The sequence below is a fragment of the Prionailurus bengalensis genome, chromosome B4 (assembly GCF_016509475.1).
Source record: "Prionailurus bengalensis isolate Pbe53 chromosome B4, Fcat_Pben_1.1_paternal_pri, whole genome shotgun sequence".
NCBI lineage: Eukaryota > Metazoa > Chordata > Mammalia > Carnivora > Felidae > Prionailurus > Prionailurus bengalensis.
In genome coordinates, this window is record NC_057358.1 from 17,195,935 (window position 1) to 17,217,460 (window position 21,526).

The 21,526-nt window shown below is 42.4% G+C and overlaps 2 protein-coding genes across 8 annotated transcripts in view; one reads left to right on the forward strand and one right to left on the reverse strand.

Annotated features, from left to right (window-relative positions):
• CACNB2 (calcium voltage-gated channel auxiliary subunit beta 2) overlaps positions 1 to 21,526 on the forward strand; it is a 391,422-nt gene that overhangs the window by 362,198 nt on the left and 7,698 nt on the right. For 5 of the 7 annotated variants that reach the window (XM_043564393.1, XM_043564399.1, XM_043564396.1 and 2 more), the window contains 4 exons: positions 1,991 to 2,124; positions 5,882 to 5,962; positions 6,445 to 6,503; positions 16,446 to 16,555. In XM_043564393.1, coding sequence (XP_043420328.1) covers positions 1,991 to 2,124; positions 5,882 to 5,962; positions 6,445 to 6,503; positions 16,446 to 16,555 — 384 coding nt within the window. Of the gene's footprint in view, positions 1 to 1,990; positions 2,125 to 2,269; positions 2,290 to 2,756; positions 2,819 to 5,881; positions 5,963 to 6,444; positions 6,504 to 16,445; positions 16,556 to 21,526 lie in introns of all 7 variants that reach the window. The other 2 variants (XM_043564395.1, XM_043564394.1) reach the window with 2 other exon arrangements.
• The window catches only part of NSUN6 (NOP2/Sun RNA methyltransferase 6), a 73,193-nt gene continuing 69,862 nt past the window's right edge, over positions 18,196 to 21,526 (reverse strand). Inside the window, exons 13-14 of the mRNA XM_043564400.1 lie at positions 20,234 to 20,295; positions 18,196 to 19,425 (exon numbers count right to left, since the gene is read on the reverse strand). The gene's annotated coding sequence lies outside the window, so the exon portion shown is untranslated. The remainder of the gene's footprint in view (positions 19,426 to 20,233; positions 20,296 to 21,526) is intronic.

Genomic DNA, 21,526 nt, shown 5'->3' on the forward strand with positions numbered 1-21,526 from the left:
ATTAGAAATGGTGAAAAAACCGACCCCAATCCTCTCCATCGTATCCAGGAAGACACTAACAACCTGCTTCCTAAGTGGGGATACAAGGAAAACCTTACAGGGTTGTACAAAAGCATCCATTCAACCCCGTGGGCACATTTTGTAGTGTTCCCATCAAACACTACATGCTGAACCTTTTAGCGCCTCAGTATGCATGGATGCTGCACAAAGAAAGACTTCATTACCAGGGAGGTCTAACTAAATATTTGGAATTAACTCAGCCTGTTATTACCCTCACTGGAGAGAGAGAATCCCACCTGCTGTTTCCGCAAGCAGTAGTTGATGTGTGCAATATCATGCAAACAGTGCCAGGGAGTTCCTTCATCGCCTGCCTCCGACCTAGACCTAATCCGATGAATCAAAGGAACAGTTAAACGAGGGTTTCATTTAGTTTTCAAAAGGCTGAGTCACCTAATATCCGTAATCGCTTCAGAATTGAAGAGTGATGTGACGGCTGCCGGGTGACCTGCCCCCGTCGAAACGGTCAGCAGCGGCTGCCGTTGCGTGAACCCGATGTGTTCCTCGTGTGAAGGAATGGTAGGGGCTTTGCAGCACCGAACTGTCGTGCCCAGATGGCAGTGAAGATATCTCTGAAGATACTGTGGGTTTTTGTTAGACGGAGTAGATTTTCTCCTATTCCTTTCCATGATCTCAACTAAAGCATAGGCTGATTTTCTCCTGAGCTCACCTCTGTGGTACCTTCCTGAATCCTGACAGTGAGGATGCAAGCCCTCTTGGAAAGCACAGGGGACTGGAGAAGGAAGGGTACCTGGTGGAGAGAGGGCTCACCTGGAGAGGCAGCGGGGTGCAGGGACAGGGCAGGGGCTCGCAGAGGCAAACCTGGGTTCCGAGACCTGGCCCTGCCGAGTTTTTTGCCAAGAACAAGTCCCTGAAACTCTTTAAGAGTTTATCATCTCAGTCTTAAAAATAAGAGGGTTGAAAGCGATCTTCCAAATACTTTCCAGCCCTGATTGTGCAGTGGAGAAAATTCTGTAGTAATGGCACGTGGAAGCATTTTATAAAGTTCAAAGTGAGATTATGGATCATTTTTCACTTAACGCTTAATCTTTAAGTGCTCCAGTTTTCAAGGCGGAAGGTTTTAAACGTGAAATCAGGTTGAACCACAAACCTAAACCTCTCGCTCTCCAGACAAGGAGACCGGTGCCACATTCTCTTGGGTCTTTGTGTCCTTCCTCTCTGCCTCTCTTATTAGATCCAGTGGCTTTACACAAATCCCTGGAAGTCCCCTTATGTCATTAGAATCATGTCATCTGGAGATCGTGGGGTCCAGTGCTTTCTAATTAATAACTAATGAGGGGGATACAACCATCTTGAAATAGTTTTAATGCTGTCCTTCCTGGAACACTCCCTGAATCATTTGCCTCGTGTACGACTCCTTTCTTTGCGTTGCCTGAATTTAGGATTTTCTATTCTCACGTTCGCTCAAATTCCTGTTGCATTTTTAGCGAAGCTTTTCACGTTGCCCTTATTTTCCCACAAAATCAAGCAAAACTCAGAAGCCTGGGGCACACCGTGATAAAGGTTTCCAAGAGTAGTTGCTCATTATCTAAAAGCTGAGTTAAGGTATCGGGAGACGTGAAGCCAAATGTTCTGTACCATACTTATATACGGTTGATGTGGAAAAATGTCAGTGTTCTGTTTGAAGCTATACCTTAAAAATGTTTCTCCGGAAATATTATCCGAGAGATCTAGCGTAACTTTGTTCAAGCAAACCTATCACGAAGGGGATCTTTCGGTGTTGTTCGATTTGATTACATGGCATTCTTAACGTGCTTTACCTTGAATTTTTACTTTTGTTTACTGTGCTGAGCACTCGTGATAGATCTTTTACTATGGTTAGTTTTATTTGCTTTCATTTTATTTTTTTTTTATAACCTGTTTTTCCTCTCCTGTCTACCTGATGATTTTTGAATTGTTTGTCTGTATATAGCTATAGACATAGATGCTACTGGCTTAGATGCAGAAGAAAATGATATTCCAGCAAACCACCGCTCCCCTAAACCCAGTGCAAACAGTGTAACGTCACCCCACTCCAAAGAGAAAAGAATGCCCTTCTTTAAGAAGGTAACATTAACTTCCGAGCTCCCGTCTGCTCAACTGCTCAACCGCACTGCGCCACACTTCTCGTCCTGTTGATTGTCTGCGTCTTTTGATAAGCCAATAACGTGCATGCTCTGTTATTCTTTGTTTCTTTTCCACGCTGCTGTAGCTAAGCAGAAGCAGAGATCGGTAAGTTTACATTGACATAAGCTGTGTTTATCCTGCCACTGGCATCATTAGCATTAAGTCCCACGGTTTTATTAAACGCAGTCGTTTCTGTCCCAAGAACAGAACCTATCAAACAAGCTCATGGAGTCCATGCATTTCAAACTGACTAAATTCAGGGAGTGACCTGTTCAAGCGCTATTACAGTACTTATCCTTTTTGATGGAATAATATCTACCACCAAGGGAATTTGTTTAAACCTTCCAAGATGTCAAAACACTGACAACTCCATATAATGCACCTGTATTGTGCATGCTTATTCTGTCTGTCTTTGTCTCTTTTCTTTTTTCCAGAAATTTAACTTATATCAAGCATATTAAAACCATGATTAGATTCTGATTGATGATATCCAGATACAATAGCTTGTACTAAAAAAAAAAAAAATGATTCAATTTTTAATTTAGTCAGTATTTAAACTTCTGATCCACTAGGTGCAAACTCTGCAGATGAACAAGACCAGTGGAAAACTGCAGGCTTGTTTTGGCGGTTTACTGTGAGTTTTTCCTATTGTCATATATAAATCCTCTCCCGATGTTCTTGCCTTCTCCCATAGTCAGGTCGCAGCATCTCACCTGTTGGATAACAGGGCGGTGGCCGTGCGTAGAGCCTTTGCCACCGGCCCGCCAAGGTGCCACACAGTGATGCTCCTTGTCCCCTGACTGGAAACCAGGGTATTCCCAAGTGCCCTTCACTCCAAAGTCTGTCTCCTTTCACACATTTTGTAGCTTGAAAGCATTATTTTTTAAAGACATTCCCCCCGCCCCCGACACACACACACACACACACACACACACACACACACACACACACGATTGCCATTCAGTCCTTTCTTCTCACACACACCACTTGGCACAGCCTACTGCTGTGCTGTCTTTCAGAATCCTACTTCCCAGCATCACCATGTCCAGCATAATGATGGGTACATCGTGACATGGATGCAAGCATTGTGCTACATGGAGGAATTCTAAAATCATCCATGAAGTGTCAGAGGCTGAACTGTGAAGTGTGTTGTTGTTTTTCTTTTTCTTTTTCTTTTTCTTAATAAATGATGGTTACTTTTATAATAGAAGACCTCAGCACTCCAGGCAAAGATGAAAACCTGGATTTTCGCGTTAACATGGACAGCCCCAGCCTGATGTACGTCCACACCAGTGGGCCCATCTCGCTGGTCCTGTCTTCTCGGTGCAACTAAAACTTGCAGCCAAGTGACTACCAGTCTTCATGGCACAGATGCCTAGAAAATCTGCATCCTTCAGATGCTCTGGATCTTACAGAGCAGTGACCTGAACGAAAACCATGTTAGTCAAGATGTGTTTTTTGAAGTTTGCTTTCTCTTAAATTCCCAAACCTTACAGATGTCTATGAACCACGATTTTTTTCAGCTACACAGTTGGAACAAAATAGGGCTAGCGGGAAAGGGTAGATAAAAATGATGGTGTCGTTATCACTAGGGCACAAAGCACCAATATTCCATCAAATAAGGTAATTTCTGTAGCTACCGTATCAAATACGAAGCTGATTGATGACCGGCATGGGTAACCCTTTGCTAGTTGGTAGCCACAGACTGAAGGAACCAAGACCTTATGTATGAAATCCTGGGCCGCTTAACCCTTACAGGCTTGAAATAAAATTTCTTGGTAGCCGTTGCTGAAATATGTGCAATTTATATTCCTGATCCCAACAGTGGAAAAGGTATTCTTCTACTGAATAGTTATAAGGACTCGGCTTCTAAACAGTTTCAGTATGATCCCAGGTGTTATCAATGTAATAACAAATATGCTTATGATGCCTTCGGCACTGGTATTCATTCTTCTTGTGTTACTGATTATGTGGTGAACTTCAATGTAGAGCTCAAAAACCAAAAGCCAACCTGACATTCACCGATACGATTGTTTTCCATCTTTTAGGTTGCTTTTAGAGTGGTGCTCGTGGCATTTGTGCTGTTACTGTATTATGTTTGTCTTGTTTTTTTTTCTTTTTTTTTTTCCTGTTTGAAAATGTATTCTACCTTTCTTGTGTCTATTAAAATTAATTTTGAACACTAGCTAAAGTTTTAAGGAGTAAAATTGGACAGCACATGGCAGCGTTATTTTTGTCCCCAGAATGGATCTGTCCTCTACTATGGGCGGAATCGCAGGTTGAAACTACAATGTTTTTTACCGCCCACTCCCAGCCCCCACCTGAATCAAGTTAAGTTTAGTCAACGTCAGAAAGCTTGCAGTGGGCAATTTTAAGCAACCATACACTGTTCTTGAGCAACAGGCTGATGCAGAAATTGCATTCATGTTTGTACATCAGTTTTTCAAATTCTTAAAATAGTTAAAAAAAATTTTTTTTGTCTGTGTGATTCTTTAAACATACAGTTTTCAGGCACTCCTTAATGCAGGAAGATTCAGATAGTAATGATTTGTGTACCTCACTGTGGGAGATCTCTCTCTCTCTCTTTTGCATTAAAAAAAAAGTCCTCTGGGGTCCGTGTAAGCATTTTCTGCTATGGAAATAGCTAGTTTTAATGTGATCAAACAAATTAGTTGTTACCTGATTTTTGGGGGAAAAATTTTGATCATTTTATGTGAAGCAGTTAAAGCTGAAACTTTTTGGAAGTTTTAGAAATTGCTACAAAATGTAGCTCATTCCCCTGCTCTTCCAAGAAAGAAAGAAACTATCGTAGAAAGGCATGAATTAGTTATGTAACAGAGACATGACCTAGGCCGCTCATGAGAAGCATATTAGATGTGCGAGTTGATAATGAACCTTTTGAGGCCCCTGCAGCATGCTTGAATATGTTATCACACATTAACCCCCTTTCTTCCAAGGCACGTAAAGGCTACATTTTAAGTTTTCAAGTTCCAAGGTAGAGAAACCCAAAATCCAAAACCATGAATCACTAACCTGTGATAGGGATCCTTAGAACAGGCCTGCCTGTTAATTTAAATTCTCACAGTACAATAGGGATTTGCAAGTATTTGGTAATGGGCGTTACAGTGTTCTGAAATTAGGTTTTATCCAGGTAAGACCAACATCCAGGATGCAAAGCTAATAAGACCTTTTTTTTCTCTGCAATTAACCACGTTAGTCTGATCACTCAGCTCTTCAGAAAACTCTCAAATGCATTTAAAAAGCAGTATTAACCTCCAGTCCAGCCTAAACACTTCTTCTGCATGAGGCATGTTTCTGTCCTTCCAACTAGATTTTGCTGAAAAGCAGCACTTCCTGCTTTAGGAACTAATATGTCAGTAGTATTTCTTGAGGCGAGCAAGAAAACTGTAGACAATTCAGTAAGTTGAAAAACCTTCGGAAAATAAGCCCACCATGCTTTGCTTGGGTTTATTGAGGAAAGAGGCAAGTAAGAAAAATAAAAGAAAGAGCAAGAAGAAAGAAAGAAAGAAAGAGAAAGAAAGAAAGAAAGAAAGAGAAAGAAAGAAAAAAGAAAAGAAAAAATTTTTGGAAAGCCGGTGCCTCCTATGACAGAGTTCAGAAAGAACAATTTATACTTAAAATATGTCAGCTCCCCCTGCCTCTTAACCATCTGAAGTCCTCTCCTCTCTCTCTGCAGACAGAGCACACTCCTCCTTATGACGTGGTACCTTCCATGCGACCCGTGGTCTTGGTGGGCCCATCTCTGAAGGGCTATGAGGTGAGTGGCTGCCCTCCGGAGCACACGTGACCTTCACCAGTAGCACTGCTTTGTGACTCCACCTCCCTCTTGAATTGAGACCTTAAAGAGCTCGTGGCAGCAAAGCATGTTATTTTCCAGGCTGTGGTACATAGTGCTTCCTGTTTTGTTCTGTTTTGTTTTTATGGCTGTTGCTTTGGAGATTTTGCTAGCTTTAGTTTACTCAGTCTGGGGGGAAATAGTATCAAACGGAGAGTTGCCCGAAACCACTTGCGATGTCATGTTATTGTCACTAAAACATCAGGATAAGTTGGGGGGACGTTCCCGTTTTAATTGTCACGGCTACCACAACTCAGCAACGGAAATAACGTGACGAGTCTCCCATGCTACTTCTTCCAAAGGGGAAGCATAGGTTTTTAAACAGTCTGAGGAGTAGAAGTGTTTTATCCTAATTAGTAATATTTTTATTGTGTCTTATTAATTTATTGCTTGCTCAATTGCAGGTCACAGATATGATGCAAAAAGCATTGTTTGATTTTTTAAAACACAGATTTGAAGGGCGGTGAGTATTTCAGGATACTGGATTTTGTGGATTTCTTCTTGACAGTGACAAAACCCGGGTGGGACAGGCGTGTGATCCCAAGAGAAAAATGCCCTCTGAGGTCTCTATGGTGACGGGCAAGAAGTCTCATTCAGTTCACTCTGATTCAGTAAATATCTGTCATACTTGCTCAGCACATCCTCAGCCCTGGACTAGCCAGCTGTCTGTCCGTGCACCTGCATCTATAAGCTTTTTGGCCTGTTGACTAGTATCACCCTAAAGTCAGCTGGCTCTCAATGCTGCACAGATAGAATATACATCGTCTTCTCACTTTTCTGACGTCTGTACCATCTCCTCTCTCACCAATTCCCAAGCCCCTTGTCATCTCTCTCCCCCATGGAGGCAAACAGAGAACCTCTAGAGTTGCCACGCCCACACCGAGCCCCACTTGCGTGTTTGCTGGAATGCCCTCTTTTTTTCCCTGTCACTACGTTCCTAGCAATGGCCAACCCAACGACTTGGGCACTTAGATCCCTTCCTACCCCAACACAGCTGGAGAATCCTTTCCTTTCTCCTTATCGCTACTTCTCATTCTAATGGAAACTCCATCAGCATCTAAAAAGGTACTTTCTCCCTCTGAAGAAAGTTAGAACACCTGTTCCCCTTAGCTGCTCCATTTTTCTCCTTTTCTTTACAGCAAAGCTTCTTGAGCCCATAGTACACACTTGTTCTCCTCTCATACTGAAGTGTACTCCAGTTACACATCCATCGCTCAACCCAAACTAGTCCTGTCAGATCGTCCGTGACTTTCACCATCGTTAAATCCAGGGGTGAATCCTCAGCCCTCCTCGTAACTGACATGTCGGACTGCCTCATCGTCATTTAAATACTTTGCTTGCTTGCTCCCTGCAAGCACACTTTCCTGGTTTTTCTTTTATCTCACTTTGTCTCCTTTCTCTCCTTGGCTGGTTCTTTCTCATCAGCTACACATCTGGGAGAACCCAGGGTTAAGTCCTTTGGTGTTCTCTCTTCTGGTTACACTCATTCCGTGAATGATTTCATCTTAAGACTTTTTTTTTTTTAATTTTTTTTCAACGTTTATTTATTTTTGGGACAGAGAGAGACAGAGCATGAACGGGGGAGGGGCAGAGAGAGAGGGAGACACAGAATCGGAAACAGGCTCCAGGCTCCGAGCCATCAGCCCAGAGCCCGACGCGGGGCTCGAACTCCCGGACCGCGAGATCGTGACCTGGCTGAAGTCGGACGCTTAACCGACTGCGCCACCCAGGCGCCCCAATTTCATTTTAAGACTTTAAATAGCACTCCTTCGCGGGTCTGTCCGCCGAATTCCAGACCCATATACCCAGCTGCCTATTAGGATCACCACTAAGATGTCCAATGGATTTCTCAAACTGAACCTCCCAACTCCCCTAAAGCCTGCTCTTCTCATAGTCTTCCACACCTCAGGTATAGCTGCTTCATCTTTTAGTTCTAACACCCATTAGCCGCAAATCATTGAATCATTCTTTTTTTTAATGGTTATTTTGAGGGGGAGGAGGGGCAGAGAGCAGCGGGAGAGAGAATCGCAAGTGGCCTCCAGGCTGTCAGCACAGAGCCCGACACGGCGACATGGGCGTCAATCCCACGAACAGTGAGCTCATGACCTGAGCCTACATTAAGAGTCAGACACTCGGGGCGCCTGGGTGGCTCAGTCGGTTAAGTATCCGACTTCAGTTCAGGTCATGGACTCACGGTTTGTGAGTTTAGGCCCCGCGTCGGGCTCGGTGCTGACAGCTCAGAGCCTGGAGCCTGCTTCGGATTCTGTGTCTTTCTCTGTCTCTGTTCCTCCCCCACTTGTACTCTCTCTCAAAATTAAATAAAGATTAAAAAAAAAAAAGAGTCAGACACTCAACCACCTGAGCCACCCACGTGCCCTGAATCATTCTTGACTGTTCTTTTTCTCTTACATTCCACATCCAAATGCTGTTGTCTGTATCTTTAAAATATATCAAGAATCTACCGACTTCTCACACATCCTCTGCTATCCTTTTGGTCTAAGACCCCATCATCTCTTCCCTGGATTATTATCGTAAGTTGCCTCCTAACGGGTATCATTGCTTCTATCATTGCTTCCTTAATGTCTCTTCTCAATTCAGCGGCCTGAACAACCCTGTTAAACTGTGAGCCAGATCCCATCACTGGGTTCAGACCCATCCCATGACTTTTCTTTTTACACAGAGTAAAAATCAAAGTCCTTATAGTGGCCTTTAAGACCCTCTCTGGTCTGACCATGCACACCCCCACACCCTGCCTTACTTCTGACCTCATATCTTCCGCTCTCCCGCTTGCTCATTCTGTTCCTGCCGTACGGACTTCCTTGTTCCGGGAGTGTGCCAGCCAGCCAGATACATGCCCGCCTCAGGGCCTTTGCACTTGCAGTTCCCTGTGCCAGATACTCTTCTTGGTATATGTGCACACACATACACACACCCATCCCCTCTTCCTTCCTTTTTTCCATGAATCTTTTATGTATGTATGAATTTTGTTTGTTGTCATTCTCCCATAGTTGGAATATAAACTCCATGAGGGCAGGTTTTTTGGTTTTTTGTTGTGTTGTTGTTGTTGTCGTTGTTGTTGTTAAATCTCTTATATGAACTGTTGTGTTCTCAGTGCCTGGATCTGCGCCCATTGTGAACAATACTTGTGGGTGACGGTTGAATGAATGTCTCCTATATGTGTCCTGCTAGAGAAACACAGAGATGTTGAAGCCATTCACCGTCTTTGTGGACCTTAGGTGTCGACCATCAGTTGAAATTTCGACCGGCGACACATAAAGGGAATGAAAGGGCAGCTCAGCATGTGTGTGTCTGGGGTAAAGAGAGGAGGGAGGAACACTGACAGGGATGTCCTCTCTAGGAAAGGTTTTAAAGTGGTAGCTAAGATTTCACCAACTCGCATTAGAAAGGCATTAGAAAGGATGTCCAGGCATCAAGGTGTGGTACAGCATCATGGGGAAGGCAAGCTAGCTAGAGGTCTTTGAGTCAAGTCCCTCGACAAGGAGTGACTGGTAACAAAGCCAGGGCCATATCTAGTGGGTCGTGTTAATTGGCTTGGACTGAATCCTTTTCCTCTTTTCCCCTTCCCCCTCAGCTTGCTTCAGCAAGTTTTATTGAGCATACTCTATGTGCCAGGCATTGCGAGGAGCAAAATCAGACAAGGGCTTTGGCTTTAAGGAGCTTGCTTCAAGTTCACTGAAAGGAAGCCTTGAGTCAGATAATCAATGGGCACTGTGGTCAAGGTTAAGCCACTTCCTGAAGCATCAAAGAGATGACAGGAGTCTAAAATGGAGACCTCGAAATTTAAACAAAGAGTTGATTGTAGGGGATGTGGGAACATACTGGGCTGGTTTAAATCTCTGCATTTTTAACAAGACATATTTGGTGCCTCTCCTCGATACTCCTTTCCTTGTAGCCTAACAACACAGGTACAATAGATGGTATCTGTGGGTTTCCGTGTTCTTTTATATTTCTTAATGTACTGCTTTTTCCTTGACCACACCTGCTTCTATAGCCATTTCTAATTTATATTGGCTTTCAGCAAGGGAGGCCAGGACAAGAAAAGGACTGAAAGAGGCAGAAAAGGAAAGCAGACACTGATTTGAGGTATAAAAAAGACTTGGTAATCAAGATCCACCTAATCAAACGCTGCTAATTTGATTTTTTTCCCCATAACTTATGAAGTATTTTTCACTTTGTACCAGGAAAACATAGTCTTTGGCTTGGTCCAAGGCGACATGTCGGGCACTGGCCAAGTGAAAAAGGCATAGTCCTGACCAGGCTTAGTTACTTTTCAGTTCTTCGTTGTTGCCTCTGTCATTTATCCTAGTTTGGGATGGTCTTCTTGAGAATGCACACCCAGAAAATTCTGTTAGACAAAGCACTATGCTTTCTGTTGCTGAGTTAGCCCACTGTCCTTTCCAAAACACCAAAGATGGAGAAATGAGATGGTATTTCCTTGCTGTCTAAACCTAGTAAGTTCTGAATTTGGAAGACAGATGCCAGCCATAGGGTATATCTTGGACCCATGTTCTAAAGTATTATCCACTCAGTCTGATTTCATTTAAGAGACAAATGAACCAAATATGTGAATACTATATTGATTTGCTGCTTCTGGCCAGGAGTAATTTCCACGTGGTTTTATTAATGGGCCTGCCTTGGCTTATCTGACCCATAAAGCTCACGTTTAACACTCTAGGCTTGGGATCACCTAGTAAAGATCCTCAAAGGCATTAACAGGGTCCATAGGATACACTTAAAAAAATCCATGCAAAAATTGAATTTTTTAACACATGGCAAGACATCCAGAGTCCCTGAATCATTAAATGTCTTTTGGTTTCGGCACGAATAGGGGAAGGAAACTCATCACTGACCTATACGTGGAATTTTAGAAGGGGAAAACTACTCCTTAATTATCTATGAAATAAACTAAATTTATTTTTAAAAATTGGAAGCCCAAGGGGAAGAAAATATAAGAGGAAGTGTTGGTGAGGAAGAGACTGTTGACAGGAATTCTTTTCTGTTCTTAAACCTAGTTAGGTTCATTTGTTGAAGCCCCGGAGAGTTGTCAGAATCGTGATCCTTGCTGTTAAATAGCGTTAAAGTGTGTCAGGTCAAAGAAGAGATGATAAATCATTATCTTCTCTCTGTTGTGTGCAGTGGAGTAGCCCATTTAAAATCAGATCCATCCTAACCAACTGTGTCGTGTAAACAAAGCAATCTTCGGATTCACCTTGTAGGACATTGACAGGTAAATTAACAAGGAAATTGAGGACAAGAAGGAGAGCTACCATCAGTGATAAATTTGGTTTTCCTTCCTAGTGACTTTGCAAATGTTAGCCGTCAGCACTGAAGTGTCTGGAATGCGAGCTGAATTGTAGGGATATGTACGCTGTTGAATCTTCTGTGAGGGAATTTTACTGGAAATCAATAATCCTGGGAAACAGTACATCGCTGTATTCTGTTGTGTGGATAATTTGCTTAGATGTGAAGACAGCTTCTTCTAAACTGGTGGTTATCTAGCCTGGATGCATATTAGAATCCTCTGCAGCACTTTAAAAATAAATCAGAGCAAACAACAAAGGCTTTGTGCTGCCTGTGACCGAAGCCCAATCTCTAAGGAAGGACCTAACGTCACTTTCAAAGCCTCCATGGCAGTTTTGATATTCCGAGAGGGTTTAGAGCCACGACTCTAAGTTGAATCGTCCCCCAAATTTTGCCCTTGTAATTTTCAAGGTCCCTCTTTTGGCGGAACCCCAAGTGGTGACAATCCCCAAGGCACACTTAAGGAGATGAAATAGGATAGTGACCCCGCTTCACACAGCTGACAGAGCTGCCCACCGAAGCAGGTCGTTGGGTCCTCAGCTGAGCATACCATGTGTGGAAAGGTCTGAGCATGTGAGGGAAGGAGGATGTGTTATTATAGAAAATCCCATCCTGCTGCTGAATCAGTTTCCCCACAGGCTGACTGTGTGGTGCTCTCTGGTCTCGTCTGTCTGGTCACCACTGTGTGCCCAGGGTGGTGCCCATCACAGGGCAGCTTGCCTCCCAGGGAGTGCCCAGACCCAGACTGTGGTCGCCAGCAGTACCTGGGTCCCATCCAGCTGTACTGCTGCAATGCCCCCCACTTCAGATGCTCACTGTTCCCTCCGCCTAGAACACCCTGCTCACAGTGTCCGTGTGGCTTATTCCCTCACTTCCTTCATGCCCCTGACCAAAGGTCAACTTTCCTGAAAGGTCTTCCCTGAACACAAATGTACCCTCCCCTGCACCCCATCTGTGTCTTCATGACCCTCCATTATTTTTGTAATGGCTTTCTTACCACCTGGCATCACACGTGTCTGCTTCCTTCCTCTCTCCCTACATCCCACAAGAATTTGAGTTCCAGAAGAGCACCCTCATGGCTGGCACATAGTAGGCACTCAATAAATCGGTGTTGGGTGAGTGACCCCCTCCGTGGTCAGGCAGATGCTCAATTGTCACCTCCTTTGCAGCTGGAGCTTCCCAGATTGTGTCACCCTAGCTACTAGACCCACCCCCAAATAAACAAAAACATGTTAAACGATTACTAAGCATTGGGTGTTTCACCTGTAGCCTGATTTCACTTGTGAATGCATTTTGAAATAATAATGAAACGATGTTTAGATTGATGTTTTAGTGTCTCTTTTCTGGTTATTGCTTTTCTATCATGTTAAATAAAATTCTCCTCAGTGGACAAAAAGCCCAAAAATCCAATACTTATTTTTTAAAAAACAGCAGTCCCATTCAGCAGTAAGAAAAAATGGGAATGTACAACAATGTGGCTGAATCTCAAATCCACTATGAAAAGTGAAAGGCATTCCATTCAGAAGGCTACAGTGGTATTCTGGAAAAGGCGAAGCCAGAGGGATGAAAAGCAGTTCTTTGGGTGCCAGGGTTAGGGAAGGGGGGAGAAGACTGACAATAAAGGGGGCAGCACAAGGGAATTGGGGGGGGGTGTTGGTAATGGAACTATTTCTTATGACTGTGGTTGCAGATAGAGGATTCTATGAATTGGTCCAAATTGATGGAATCAGTCACCGGAAAGATGAATTTTGTGACATATAAACGCACATTTCTTTACAACAGCCCGCAGTCCCTTCCCGCATTTTACCGAATGTCCTGTGCTTCAGTTGACAACCACTCTAAACTACTTGAGGTGGCCCTTTTGCTTCGTTACTCCTTACCTCTAGATAACGTGCTCGATTTGCTACTTGAGTTTTCGGTGTTAGGCTTTATCTATTGACTTCCTACCTTGCAACATATTTACCTCTCCTGCATCTTACAGGACACATCTTAACCTGCACACATCTCCTCTTTCAGTCTCCCAATGGTTAAATCCTAATTTCAGCTGGTTCCATTTTTACTATGTATTATGACCTTGTGGGTAATATTCAAAGGAGCCATACAGCACACTAAAGTTCTTTCTTTGGTGTTTTCTCATGGGAACCATGAGATAAGTAATTTTACTTTTCATGCTTGCTTAACTTTCTCTGTATTTGGCCCTAACTGAGCCCTTAATTCCCCAGTTGTCTGAACCACTCCGCGCCCCCGCCCCCCACCCCTGCAGCGTATTGAAATGCATCCTGTAGTCACTCAACTTCCTGAACCTCTGGGGGCCTTCTGTCATTCTGCGACATCTTTCACCTTTATTCTTGGGGTTTCCTTCGCCCCCCCTTTTGGGTTGGAGCCCCTCTTCCTTAGATCCTTTGATCGCTTTCGGGGTTTACCCTGTCATCTCAGTCCACAACATCCTCTAGTAGTTTCCCTAGAAAAGTTCAGAGCTTTTGGAGGCCCTGAATATCTAATAGTGTCTTTAAGCAACTCTCCCATTTGAGAGTTAAAATGGCTATAGAATTCTGATTGGAATAATTTCCCCTTAAAATTCTGACAACTTTTTGCCCCATTATCTTCTGGCTTCTATTGTTGCTGTTAAGAATTACAGGACACGTGGGGCACCTGGGTAGCTCAGTTGGTTAAGCATCTGACTTCGGCTCAGGTCATGATCTCACAGTTCATGAGTTCGAGCCCCATGTCAGGCTCTGTGCTGACAGCTCATAGCCTGGAGCTTGCTTCAGATTCTGTGTCTGCCTCTCTGTTTCAAAAATAAACAAACATTAAAAAAATTAAAAAGAATTACAGGACACTTAGTGTGGGACCTGTCTTTTTCCTTTGTCCCTCATGTCATGAAATTTGTGAAGACTGAGTCCCGGTGTAGAACTTTGAACCTTTGTGCCCATCCTTTTCAATTTGGATAATCAGACTCTTATGGAATTAGTTTTTGTTTTGTTTTGTTTTGTTTGTTTGTTTGTTTTGGTTTCCTCTCCTCTGCTTTCTTGATTCTCTTTTTTTCTGGGACTCTTATTATTTGGAAGTTGAATCTGCTGGGTAATTCTCTAACTTTCATACCTTCTATTTTCTCTCTCTTTGCCTATTACTCTTTGTTTTATCCTTTAGATTTTCTTATGTTCCAGCTATTGTTTTGAATTTTTATTTCTACTTTTTAATTTCCAACGACTCATTCTGAGTTTCTAAACAGAAATTTGTTAGTTTCCTGGATATAATAATCTCCTGGCTTTCAACTTTGAATACAGCTGGCCCTTGAACAACACAACTTTGAACTTGTGTGGTTCCACTTATATGAGGATTTTTTTTTAATGTTTCTTTATTTGAAAGACAGAGAGAGAGCAGGAGGGGCACAGAGAAGGAAAGAGAATCCTAAGCAACCTTCACACTGCCAGCACAGAGCCTGATGTGAGGCTTGAAACCACGAAACTGCAAGATCATAACCTGAGCCGAAACCCGAGAGCCAGATGCTCAACTGATTGAGCCACCCAGGTGCCTCTGCCTCACTTTTTGAGAAAGAGAGAGCAAGGGAGCATGTGTACATGAGCAGGAGATGCGCAGAGAGGAAGAGAGAGAATCCCAAGCAGGCTCCACGCTGCCAGCGGAGAGCCTGATGTGGGGCTCAATCTCAAGAAGTGTGAGATCAGAACATGAGCTGAAATCAAGAGTCACTCAACTGACTGAGCCACCCAGGCGCCCCTATGAGATTTTTTTTTTCAATAAATATATTGGAAAATTGGGGAGAGGAACTGTGACCATTTGAAAAATCCTGCCAGTGAACCAATTAGAAATACTGGAAAATTAAGAAAAAGTTAGGTATTATTATAAGAATACAGAATATATAACATACAAAATATGTGTTTATAGCTTATTTACATTATCAGTAAGGCTTCCAGTCAACAGTAGGCTATTAAGTTTGGGGGCAGTCAAAAGCTCTATGTGGATTTTTGACTGCACAGGGTGTTGGTGCTTCAAACCCCCATGTTGTTCAAGAATCAACTATATTATTCATACTGTTGCTTTTCCTTTTGTTTTGGTCTCTCTCATGTTAGAGCTTTTCCTGAGACTCTCAGGGAACGCTGTGGGGCTCCTAAGAATGCGGGTATCACATGATCACTTGGAAATTCTGTGCTCACAGGTGGGGCTTGTCAGCTTTATGCTTCCCTATAGGACAGGCTCACTGGACCATCTAATTGGAAACCTCCAATGTCGTTATCTTGGGGTCTCCTCCCTTTGGCAGTTTTCCCATGGCAAGATCTTCCATTCTGACCCCTGGAGGATGTAAGCCTGGCTGTCAGAACTGTAAGACAGGGAAGAGGGCTGGTGGCCCAACATTTAGAATCCTTCCTTTTCCATCGAGTGTCCCTGTCCTGTCTCTGCCTAGGGTCTCCTGGTCAGAGGCCTTGTATTTTACTGCCTGTAGGGAATCAACCAGTGGTGTTAAATCACACGGGGAAGGGAGTATCACCTGGCGACTCGAGGGGAGGTGGGGGGCTAGAACTCTGAAACAGACTTTTCACCAAACCTCGTGTTTTTAGTTTTGCCTTCAAACTATCATGAGGTATCATGAGGCTTCTATTTTACTCAACTATTCCCATTACTGACTTAGATATTTACTTCTCTGGGTCTGTCATCTTACTGTTTCCAGCTTCCAAATTGTGGTGCTCTCATTTCTACCAGACCTAAAATGAGTCCCCCTAATTCCTTACTGTCACAACACCCTATCTGTCCTCTCTCCGACAGCCATCTTGATCTTTTAATTATTTTGTTAATTTTCTTTTCTTATTTATTGCCCATCTCTTCCACTAGACTCTTAAGTCTGGTAGAGCGCTTCGTCCTTGGTAAGCACACAACAAATGCCGAGTAAGGAGGTGCAGGATAAGCAAAAATGAATGATTAGTCATTAACAATTCATTAAAAATGATTTTCACCTGAAAATAATGTTCACTGTATATCTCAAATCTAGATGCGTTTTGGGAATGTACTTCTATCCCCTTTTATTCAACTAGTAACCTCAGGGTCTTCTGTTTCTTTTCGCCCACAGGATATCCATCACAAGGGTCACGGCTGACATCTCGCTCGCCAAGCGCTCAGTGTTAAACAATCCCAGCAAGCATGCAATAATAGAAAGATCTAACACAAGGTCAAGCTTAGGTAAGTCTGTGCAGTGCTGATGAGCTTAGGCTATTGAAACATTTCTCTCCTGACGTTGCCAATGAGAAGCTCCAACTAGATGATAATTCCATGTGTCATAGAGCAGAGAAGAAATGGACCTGTGTTGCCAACCCGTGTTGCCAGGGGCAGGTGTTACAGTCTTAGTGATTTCATGATACGGGAAATATTTGTTAGGATAGTTGCGAGTTAAATGTTCCACTGGCTGTCAGCGTTAATGTTTTGGTTGTGTTTTTTTCCTTTCCCCCACTAATGTGAGTTTTGGTGTCTAGAGACTCTAAAACTTCCTGGCTTTGCATTGGTGTTACTGTGGGCAAGTTCGTTGATGTCTTTAATGCCTAGTTTCCTCATCTAAACAACAAAGAGAGAGAGAATTAACTACCTTGTAGAATTATTGTAAGGATTAAACATAGTATGTTCTCCATCGGTGATGGCTATTGTCCAAAGACCCTCGGTAAGTGAATTATATACAGTGAATTATATCAATGATTATAAGTGAATTATATCAATGATTATGTCATATTCAGGATAGTGTGTGTCGGGGGGGATGGGTAGGTGTTGAGATAAAAGATAAAATTAGTTACTGGCCATTTTTAACTGATATTATGTGCAAAAACAGTGTAGAGATTTTAGTGAACATGTCTACAGGGTTGTGTTTGGATACTGTTTATAAACGTGCTGATTTGCTCAAATGAGACAGTCTGGCAGTTATTTCTTCTCTGTGGCATGTGCTTGGAGTTTTAGGTTAATCATGGTCACACATTTCACTCACTGGGTTGTTAGGTTCTGTTATTATAAAGTAATTTTTCTGAGAGTTTGAGATTTTTTTTTCAATTAAAAAAAAAATTTTTTTTTTAGTTTATTTTTGAGACAGAGCATGAGCAGGGGAGGGGCAGAGAGAGAGAGAGAGACACAGAATCCAAAGCAGGCTCCAGGCTCTGAGTTGTCAGCACAGAGCCCAATGCGGGGCCCAAACTCACAAACCACAAGATCATGACCTGAGCAGAAGTCGGATGCTCAACCAAGCCACCGAGGTGCCCCTGAGAGTTTGAGATCTTTATATAAATTATTATATAAATCATAGAGAAACTATTAAAAATAATAAACTATCTGTTAGTAATATGTAGAATACCTTAGAAAACTCAGTTTGGTTCCTCACCTAAAAAACCCTCACTGACTACACTTGGGTAATAGAGCACTGGTTCTGGGATCAACCCCCATGGTGAGCTCTGAGCAGACAGTGCGGAACATGCTCGTAATTCTCTCCCATCCCTTCCCCCTGCCATCACTCTCAAAACTTTTAATGAAACTTAAAAAAAAAAAAAAAAAGGAGGGAAAGAGGTAGAGAGGATGATAGAGACTTAGAGTGAAGAGAAGCTTCTGGACAACATTGTTCTTTACCTTAGCTGTGAGTGTATGGTTTAAAAGAGGGAGGTGGGAGATGACACAGAGAAGCACAGGAGAGATATTAAGGGATTTGGAGCTTACCCTTAAGGCATTATGGAACCATGTATCATAGGTTTTAGGCATTTATTCATCCATTTAACAAATACTTGAGTACCAACCATGTGCTAGGCATTATTGTAAGTGCTGGGGACACAGATGTAAAGGACACCAACTCCTCACTCTCATAGAGTTTTTATTTCATAAGGAACACATGGACAAAAGTGAGCAGATATAAAAGTCTGTGGTTCAGGAGTCTGGAAAGAAAAGGCGAGCCAAGAGGTAGAGAAAAACTGAGAAGAGTGATTTTTTTACATGGGGATGTTGGGGGAGCCTTTCTGAGGAAGCAACATTTTAGCAGAATGACTTACGTTGTGAATTCTCTGGCCTTACAGTAAGCTACCCATGAAAAGACTGTCTCCGGCAGAGGGAGCTGAAGGTGCAAAGGCCCTGTGGTGGGAGTATGTGTGATGTGTTTAAGGGATAGCAAGGAAGCCAGACGTGGAACGAGCAGAGGCCAGGGGTTGGGAGGATGAGGTCAGAGAGACTGTGCCTGATCATGTAGGACTTTGTAGGCCTTTTATTGTGGATGCGCTAGAAAGGTGTAGGAAAGCAGATGTGACGCCATAGGACTTGTGTTTTAGAAGGACCACTGACAGCATTGTGGAGAAGAGAATGGAAAGGGGCAAGAGCTAAGTCAGGGGAAATTCAGATTGAGGTTGTTTCAGGGAAAAATAATGTTCTCCGTGCAAAAACTAATAAAACGGGTGCCTTTGGAAGCGTCTCCTCTCAGTCCAATTCTTGCCCTGTCAGGTCATTTAGTAGTCATGGTCATTCATCATTCAACTTAGAGATTAAGAGGACTGACATCAGACAGGGGTGAAGGGAATGATTAGAATGAAAGGAGTCAGAGAGAAGAGAGCCGGGATCTGGCAATCTGTTGAACCTGGAACATGAAGAAGCCGACTCCAGCATGAGCTGTAAGGTTCCGCTTTCAGGAACTGGGTCATCAGTGGTGTTCTTCTGGGGAGAAGGAATTCAGGAGGAGGAGCTTGGCTGGAGTAGTGGGCTGGGTAGGGGGATAAGGAAAATGATGACTGCGTTTGTGCACATGTTGAATTTGCAGTGTTACGAAGCACGCAGATGTCCAGCAGGCAATCGATTGTATAAACAGATCTGGAACTCAGCAGAGGACGGGGCTTAAGGTGCAGTCAATTCTTAGTAAAGTCTCCATGGACACTGAATTAGCAAATACTGAGTCTTTGCTCCCAGGGAAACGCAGGGGTAGGTTTCTCTGGCGATTTTAAGTTTTTCTTATGGTGGCACTAGGAGACAGGTACTTATAGCAGGAGAATGGTCCAGTGATGCCCGTACATGTTGAATTACAAGTTGTGGGCGTTATGTGGACTCTGTTGTAGAGGAAACACGTTTCATGTTACAACGTAGTACAAAACCGATACTTTAACATTCCAGATATGTAAGTTTATGTATATGCTATACCGTAAGATTCTTCTATATTTAGTAGAGCTTAAATTCGAGAAGATCTCCCTCACCTCAAAGATCAATTTCAGCAATCACTTCTTTTACAGAAGGATGAAAGATCCGGTACAGTGAAGATATAATTTGATAGGTAAAAATTTGTTTTATGCGTAAGCTTTTAGAAAAGCTCTGTTACAGAAACCAAAGTATAGTATGTTGCCTTTGGAGTTCATTATGCTGATGTACCACTGTATGACATGAAGGGAAAGAAAACTTGGAAAAATTTGAAGCTTTAAGTACATCTTTTGTACTGTTTTGGGGTGGTACATGACTTCTTTGGATGGACAGACGGCTTTATTTGTAGCCATAGGATTCATACAAGTTCTAACTTTGTTTTTCCAGTGGTAATGTTGGTCAAGCATCACAATCTAAGATAACTACATTAGATACATTTCACACTTAGAGAATGCAGAAGAACATTACACTCTTAAAAATATTACTTGAATTAAGATAGTTAAGCCACAACAAGGTTATAAAGCTGTAGCAAGGTTATAATTGGAATAAAAATGTAAAGATAAGGTAAATGTAGAGAATACGTAAACAATATTAGTCATGTTTTAAAACACTATTGTGAAAAAAAATAATCAGAATATACCATTTTTATTTTTTAAACTGTTATTAAATTCAGTTATGTAGGGAAGTTAAAAGTGGAAGGAACTTCAGGTATTTATCACTCACTTTCGACATTCATGGCCAGTCTTGTTTCATCTCCAGTCCTCTCCTTTGTCCCCCAACTGTCTCTGGATTATTTGGAAACACATCCCAGACATCATTACAGATTTTGTCTGTAAATATTTCAGTACCTATATCTAAAGATTAGGGACTCTCTCTATTTAAACCATAATGCCATTATCATATCTTAACAATACATCCCTAGTATCATGAGATTTCTATTCAGCCATGTATCATTTCCTAATTGTCATATATATTTTTTATATTTTACTCACGCGTTGTAAATATATAAAGCCAGGATGCGAATTAAAGTCCACAGTGAGTGGTTCAAAGGTCCTTAAGTTTCTTAGTCTATAGTTTTCCATACATCTTTTTTTTTTCCCTTGTAACTTTTTGCTTAAAGAGTCTGGGTCACTTATGCATAGTTTTCCATAGTCCAAAGTTTGGTAACTGCATTATAGTGTAGTTTATTTAATTGTTCTGTTTCTTATAAACTGGTAGATCCAGAAGCTTAATCGGGTTTTGTTTTTCCTTCCTGCAAGATTGTCACGAGTAGCATGTAACCGAATATTATTTTAAAGCTGGTATTGCAGGTGGTTTAAGTCCAGATTTTAAAGACATCCGGGTGAATAAAAGGAGTCTAGTCATAACATGTTGTGAGGCAGATGATTAGTGACTTATCTTTTCTGCAGTAGTGGAAATTACCTCCAGGAATCTTCTGCACAGAACCAAATAAGAGGACTTGAAAGGTATTCTGTAGGGCTAGGAGTCTCAAGGAACCTGCCCTTCATGGTTGTAGTAGACACTGCAAGCTGCATGCTAGGCTTGACAGATCTATGCTTCTGGCTATTTCACTTTAAGTTTAAAAATTCAGCTTCTCATTCACACTACATTTCGAGTGCTCAGTGGCCGGCTATCGGGTGGACGGCATTGATACAGACTATTTCCATCATCACAGAACATTCTATTGGACATCCTGTTTTAGATTCTAGAGAGATCATGGGGTAGACAGACTGAATGAAATTTCCCTGGTGTTCAAGCATATTTTTAGTTGATACTTTCTCTATAAACCTTATCGTTTGGATTTTTGTTTTTTGTTTTTTTTTTTTTTAAATGTTTGAGAGAGGGCAAGCAAGGGAGGGGCAGAAGGAGAGAATCTCAAGCAGGTTCCATGCTGTCAGCAGAGAGCCGGATACAGGGTTCGCACTCACAAACCGCGAGACCATGACCTGAGCAGAAATCAAGAGTCGGATGCTCAACTGAACGAGCCATCCAGGTGCCCTGTAGTGCTGCTTCTAA